Source organism: Nipponia nippon, unplaced genomic scaffold, assembly GCF_047370975.1.
Source record: "Nipponia nippon isolate SJK-2023a ecotype South Korea unplaced genomic scaffold, ASM4737097v1 scaffold_63, whole genome shotgun sequence".
NCBI lineage: Eukaryota > Metazoa > Chordata > Aves > Pelecaniformes > Threskiornithidae > Nipponia > Nipponia nippon.
The window spans coordinates 84,295-90,823 of record NW_028262384.1 but is presented as its reverse complement, the minus strand read 5'-3'; the positions used below and the strand labels follow the sequence as shown (position 1 = coordinate 90,823).

Sequence of the window (6,529 nt, the reverse complement as noted above, 5' to 3'; positions counted from 1 at the left end):
TGCGTGGCCTTCCTTTGCGTGAGAGAGCGCGGGTGCGCCTGCGTTTGCGGAGCACAAGGCGGTGCGTGGCTGTGCCCGCGGGCGTACGGCTGGACCTGTGCCAGCACCCGCGGTGCCGGGCACAGCTGCAGGTGAGCGGGGTTGTGCGCCTGGGCACAGTCGTGCGGGGGTGCGTTCCCCTGAGCCCACCCGCGTGTCCCTGTGCGCTTGTGTGTCAGGGTAGGGCAGCGTCCCCGCCAGTGTCCGTGCCGGATAGTGCCTGCGGCCGTGCCCCTCACGCCCTGCCGGCTCCCGACGCGCAGGTGCAGCCATGCAGGCAGAAGTGGGGAAGCAAGAGCTCCGCGTGCTCCGGGAGCGCCTGACGCAGTGTTCTGCTGCGTCACAGAGGCACAAGGAGGTGCTGTGGCGTCTGGTAGGTGTGGAGCGTTCCCCTTGTCCCCGGGGGCTGGGGCTGCGAGACCTGAGCCCCTGAGCCCTCTTTTCCCCACACAGGGCAAGAAGCAGCAGGAGCTGCAGGAAACCGTGGAGCGGCTCTCCATGGAGGTCAGCGTGCCCTCCTCTGCCCACCTCCCCCAGCTGCAGCCCCTGGGGCTGTGGCAGGGGCTCAGTGCCTGTGTCCGGCTCCTCTTCCCAGAAGGGTGCTGTGGCGCGGCGCTTGCAAAGCAATGGCCAGGAGCTCCAGCAGCTGGAGCGGCTGGTGGCCCGGACGAAGGTGAGTTCACAGAATCACAGAGTGCTTGAGGTTGGGCGGGAGATCGTCTTGTCTTGTGCAATGCCCCTGCTCAAGCAGGGTCACTTAGAGCCAGTTGCTCCAGATGTGGACCCGTGCGCAGCGTTGGGCCTGGGGGTCCCTCTGTCTGCCCCTGGTGCCTGCAGGGCTGGGAAGGAGAGGGGACGCGAGGGCAACGGCAGTGCCCGAGGGGAGCTGGGAGGGGATAATGCCGAGGGGAATGCACTCGTGGCGGTGTCCCGCTGCCCTGATGGCTGCTTTTCTTCCCCTCCTCTCCCACAGGAGCACGCTCAGGTGGCAAGCAGGGAGGCAGCCGTGAGCCTGGAAGAGACGCAGAAGGTACAGGGGAAAAGGAGGCCCGTCCTGAAAGGGTCAGGGAGGGGGGTGCCAGCGGTGGGTCCGTGCACCCCAGCAGCCACGGGCAGTGGTGTGGCTGGGCAGGAGATTTCCTCCAGGATACGGTGTCCGTGATGGAGGGACTGGGCCTGTGCAGATCCGCCAGGCTCTTGGCTGTGGCTGTGCTGCAGAGGGGAGCCTGCTGTGGGTCTGCAGGCACAGCAGTATGGCTTTGGGGAAGGCAGAGGGATGAGTGACCCTCCTGGAGACATTCCTGTTCCCTCTTCTCTCCCAGGCAGGCCTCTCCCAGGGAGAGGCAGAGGGAGGCACAGCAGTGTGGGAGCTGATGAAGGTCTGTGACCTGCATCCAGAAATCCCTTGAGGGGGTGGCCAGAGCTGCTGGGCAATGGTGCTAGCCCCAGGTCACCCGGGCGCCTGCTGCCCTGGCCCTGGCCTGACCTCCGGGGCCCTGGGGACTGACTGGGGATGCCCTTTCCCGCCATGGTTCCCTGCAATGTGTGGGGAGGACGCGTGCGCTGCTGGGGCTGGTGGGGGACCAAAAGGAAGGGGGGTCCTGGGGGCAAGGGCGCTGCGACCTCACGGGGCAGGGTGGCGACACTGGAGGCGTCGCAGCGGCCCTAGAACAGGGCAGCCCCATGACCAGGAGTGGTCCTGCGGGCGCCCGGCACAGCAGGGATGGGGAAGCTCCTTCTCTCCTCAGCGGTCCCTGGTGCCCCCCACCACCTCCTGCCACGGGCTCAGCACCCAGCTGGCGCAGGCCAAGCCCGGCACAGGGCGAGGGTGCTGGGTGTGCAGATGGCTGCTGGGCGCTGGGACGTAGGAAGCTGGGGCAGAGCCATGTGCGAGGGCGGGGATGTCTGTGACAGGGAATCTGATGGTTCCCCATGCCTGCAGGCAGCAGAGGCTCCAGGGACTGATGGCGGAGCCGGCAGAGATTCTGGGCAGGGCTCCACACAACGGGCAAGGAGCATGGAGCTACTGCAGCGTATGGTAGGTGTGGAGTGGCTCCTGGTCCGTGGGGGCTGGGGCTGCAGACCCTGGGGCTGCAGACCCTGAGCCCCTGCTCTCCTTCCCGCATGCAGGAGGAGAACCAACAACGCCTGCACGATGCCATAGAGGCGTTCAACATTAAGGTTGGTGTCCTCTCCTGCCCATGTCCCAGAGCTGCAGCGGCTGGGGCTGAGAGGCTCGAAGGGACCTCTGGAGGTCATCTTGGCTTGCCCAACCCCCCTGCTCAAGGAGGGTCACCTAGCGCCGGTTGCCCAGCGTCCGCGGGCAGAAGCGGGACTGGGGAGGACATTTTCCCCAGGATCGGGGGGCGTCTGTCACTTCCCTCTGCCCGGCCTTGTCAGTCGCCCAGTCTCCCCGTGCCCTGGGGCAGTGGGGTAGCGAGTGGGCATGGCCCTGGGGCTGGAGAGGGGTGAGGGTGCCCAGGTCCCAGCCCAGCCGCCCGCACGATAACGCCCGTTGTTTTGCAGGGGCAAGAGCACTGTGCCCAGATGGTGGCCTGGCTGCGGAAGGATGAGGAGGAGAATGAGGTAGTGCCAAAAGGGCTGGGGGAAAATGGGTGGGTGCCCCCGGGCCCTGGGGTGGGGGGGTTGGAGGAGGCTGGCAGCGGGCTCAGGGACTCGCACCCTTCCTTCTCCCAGGTGCTGCGTCAGGAAATGAAGAAACTCGAAGAGGCACTGGAGGAGGAAGAGGCCTGGTGAGTTGGGCCCCTCGCCCCACGCGGGTGTCCGGGGGCGGGGGGGGGGGTGTGTCTCTGCAGCACCCGGAGCGCTGGGGCTGCCAGTGCTGGTGCTAGGCAATGGGGTGGGGGGAATGTGCAGCACGCGGTGTGACAGGGGAGCCCAAGCCCTGCCTGGGGTGCTGTATGTGCGCAAGGGGCCTGCCCGCGTGGCCACGGAGGTCTCTAACTCCTCCAACCGAGCCCTGTTGCCTGCAGCCAGCTGCAGAGGAAGAAGGAGGCAGAGGCGCCGGGGACTGCGCTGCCGGAGGTGGTGGAAGCAAAGCTGGTAAGGGGGAGAGCCTGTGCCAGCCCCTGCCCCGGCCAGCGTGGGTCTCCCTGGGGAGGGGGGTCCGTGGAGGTCACAGCCACGCGTGGGCTGTACTCCTGCGCAAGGCGGAGGCCGGGGGCACCGTGCAACTCCAGCTGTCCCAACTGCGCAGCAGTGCTTGACAAGCGTCCATCTCTCTGCAGGAGAGGGAGATGCTGGCGAGAAGACGCGGCTTCATTCATTGGCTGGAGTGAGTGTCCCCACTGGGGCCCCTGGGGCCTGCTCCCGGGCAGCGGGTGGCATGGGCCAGACACCTGCTCCCGCCGGCGGGGCTCACAAGTCCAGGCTGCTGGGGAGCTGCTGGCCGGCTGTGGGCTTGGCAGCTGGGAAGTGCTCAGCGGCGGTTTTCCCTGGGCCGGGGTGCTTTCCCGGGCTTGTGGAGTCTCATGTCCCATCCTGCCCGAGGGAGCAATGAGAAGCGGCTGGGGAGGCAGCCCGTGGGGGCTCCCAGGATGGCCCCCTCCATCCCAGAGGCAAGATGGGCTTGGGATGCATCCAGCCTGCCCTGCCTCCCATCCCTCTTCTGCCCCACAGGACACTCGGCCTGCTCTTCATCGGCCTGCAGCTGGCCGTCGGCTTCGCTCTGGCTGCTGCGGTGCTCTACGCCTCCTGGTACGACCCCGAGCTCTTCTACCGCCTGCTGGTGTGTGTGCTGCCTGAGGAGACCTACACCACCCTGGCATGCAGCCTGTGGAAGATCCTCCCCGTGCGCAGTGAGGGGCTGCTGCCCTTCTGACAGCCCGCCCCCCCAATAAAGCCTTTTCTACCTCCAACTCCATGGGCTCAGGCGTGTTTGCTGGGGCACGGGGGGATAGAGGGTCTTGCCCCGTGTGCTGGTCCCCGCAGCTCCTCGAGGCCAGGCCCAGCCTCCTCTGCTAGGCACTGGGTGCCACCACCCTGCCTGCCACAAGCCAGGTCCTTGTGTGCCAGCCGCACCTGCCCTCCCTCCCGCCGTCCCCAAAGTATTTATGCTGCTGTACGCTCAGGGGGAACCACCCTCTTCTCAGGCCACCCTAGTTTTTTACACCACCTTTTGGCAACCATTTAGCCATGCGCAGGCCAACCACCGTAAGCGTCTGAGACTACTTGGGTTCCAGCAGCCGGGGACACATTTACACGGCGGCCGGCAAACGTTTTCACCCACAGCCCCCTAGACCCCCCAAGCCCCCTCCCTTCCTCCCCACAGCCCCCCACAACCCCGCGGCTGCCCACCTGCCCTTGTGCCCCATGGCCCCTATGGACCCACACCCCCCATGCCACAGCCCCCCAGCCTCTGCCCTTCTCCCTCCCCACTGTCCCCACCACCCTGCTCTCCTCTCCTCCAAATGCTCCCATCCCTCTTGGCCCCACAGCCGCGGGGGCCCCTGTCCCCATCACCTGTCGCACCCCATCCCATGGGACCCATTCTAGCAGTCTCGGAGCCGCTGGCTCTGTCCCCAAGGCCCGTGTCCCGGCTGACCCCACAGCCACCGGCCGGCACAGCCCCGGCTGCTCCCTGCCACCTTCTCCAGCCACTCACAGGTTTGGCTGACGAGGGGAAAGGCCCTGTCAGATGGAGGCCGGAGCGACCCGGCCTGCCACCTCCTGAGTGGCCCTGCCGGCTCCCGACGCGCAGGTGCAGCCATGCAGGCAGAAGTGGGGAAGCAAGAGCTCCGCATGCTCCGGGAGTGCCTGACGCAGTGTTCTCCTGCGTCACAGAGGCACAAGGAGGTGCTGCGGCGTCTGGTGTTCAAGGGGGCCTGTAAGAAAGATGGGGGCAGACATTTTAGCAGGGTCTGTAGCGACAGGACAAGGCGTAATGGTTTTAAACTAAGAGAGGGGAGATTCAGACTAGATTGAAGGAAGAAATTTTTTGCAATGAGGGTAGTGAAACACTGGAACGGGTTGGCCAGAGAGGTGGTAGCTGCCCCATCCTTGGAAACATTCAAGGCCAGGCTGGATGGGGCTCTTTGCCATCTTCACCTTCTCTCTCTTCACTTTCTTTTGATGATGTTATAACTACCGTACCTCAACGTAACATTGAACTGTTCAAGCACTCCTGAAAATTATATGAAATCCAGAATGCCTTACTGTCCTGTCTTTGGCCAGGATAGTTACACTTCTTCACAGTAATTTGCATGGGGCTGTGTTTTGGAATTGTGGTGAAAATAGCACTGATAACGCACCAACGTTTTACTTACTGCTGAGCAGTGCTGACACAGCGTCAAGGCCTCTTCTGCCCCGCCAGCGAGTAGGGTGGAGGTGCGCAGCAAGTTGGGAGGGGACACAGCTGGGACAGCTGACCCCAGCTGACCAAAGGGCTGTTCTATACCATATGACGTCGTGCTCAGCAATAAATCTGGGGGAGAGGGTGGCGGGGGGCCACTGCTCAGGTACTGGCTGACCATCGGTCGGTCGGTGGTGAGCAATTGTTTTCATTTGCATCGCCTGTTTTTCTTGGGTTTTATTTTCCTCTCCCTGTTAGTTTTTTTCCTTTTCCTTACTTTTTTTTTTTTAATTTCTTTTCAATTCTTAAACTGGTTTTATCTCAAGCCACGTGTTTCTTTCGCACTTTTACCCTTCTGATTCTCAACCCCATCCCACCGGGTTTTGTCATTACCATCATGTTAATGACACACTAGATCCTGCCAAACCTACAGCCTGCAAAACCTGAAGACCACTTTATGCAAGACATGTTCCAGAAACTACAATCAGCACAGAGTAGCACACGCATCTACCTTGTTCTGTCCTTGCCAAAACTGCTGGGAGACCTGTCATCAGCCTTGGTGACTGACAGCAGGCAAGACTCTCTCATCTGGCGTAGCTCAGATGCAGCTCCTAGCAAAACAGCTATTTCAGAAAGTCATGCCTTGCTATTTTGGGAAAGTGTTTCAAGGAAATGTTTTTAATACTCTAGAATGGTAAGACTAAGCATGGCAATCTCACTCCAAGTTCGAGCTCTGCCACAGGTTACCTTTTCTATTTTTTCCCTCTCTTTTCACCAAAGGGTGGCACTTCTTTTGGAATGCAAGACGAGCTACACGGGCTCTACGGACAGCCCATGGAAAACTGAGAAATGACTCTGTGAGCACTTCCATCCCCATTCCCTGCCACTCCAACACTCCTTTCACACTCCTCTCCTCGCCAGCACTCAGGCCTTACACAGTCTCCGCAACATGTACAAGGCACTGACTTCGCCAGATATTGCCCAAATCATCATCTCTTATTTGAGATCTGATCAGCTCAACAGCTGCCACAGCCTCTTCTGTCCTTACGTGCAGTCTTGCCCCATTCTCACCCACTCAGAAAGCTCCTACAAGGATCATCTCACTCACTGCCTTAATCACAACTGACAGTCTCCTTAACACCCTCAAGTTCTCTTCAGGTCTCTTCTCCCAAGTAACAA

At 61.9% G+C, this 6,529-nt stretch overlaps 1 protein-coding gene across 1 annotated transcript; it reads left to right on the top strand.

Annotated features, from left to right (window-relative positions):
- Positions 1-310: 310 nt before the first annotated feature.
- On the top strand, positions 311-3,880 carry LOC148051214 (uncharacterized). Its single transcript, XM_087738284.1, has 12 exons — positions 311-412; positions 493-543; positions 635-712; positions 1,013-1,069; positions 1,731-1,867; positions 1,954-2,047; positions 2,170-2,226; positions 2,566-2,625; positions 2,737-2,792; positions 3,033-3,102; positions 3,288-3,334; positions 3,679-3,880. Exons 1-12 carry the CDS (start codon positions 311-313, stop codon positions 3,878-3,880), a joined length of 1,011 nt encoding a protein of 336 aa, XP_087594410.1.
- The last annotated feature ends 2,649 nt before the right edge of the window (positions 3,881-6,529 follow it).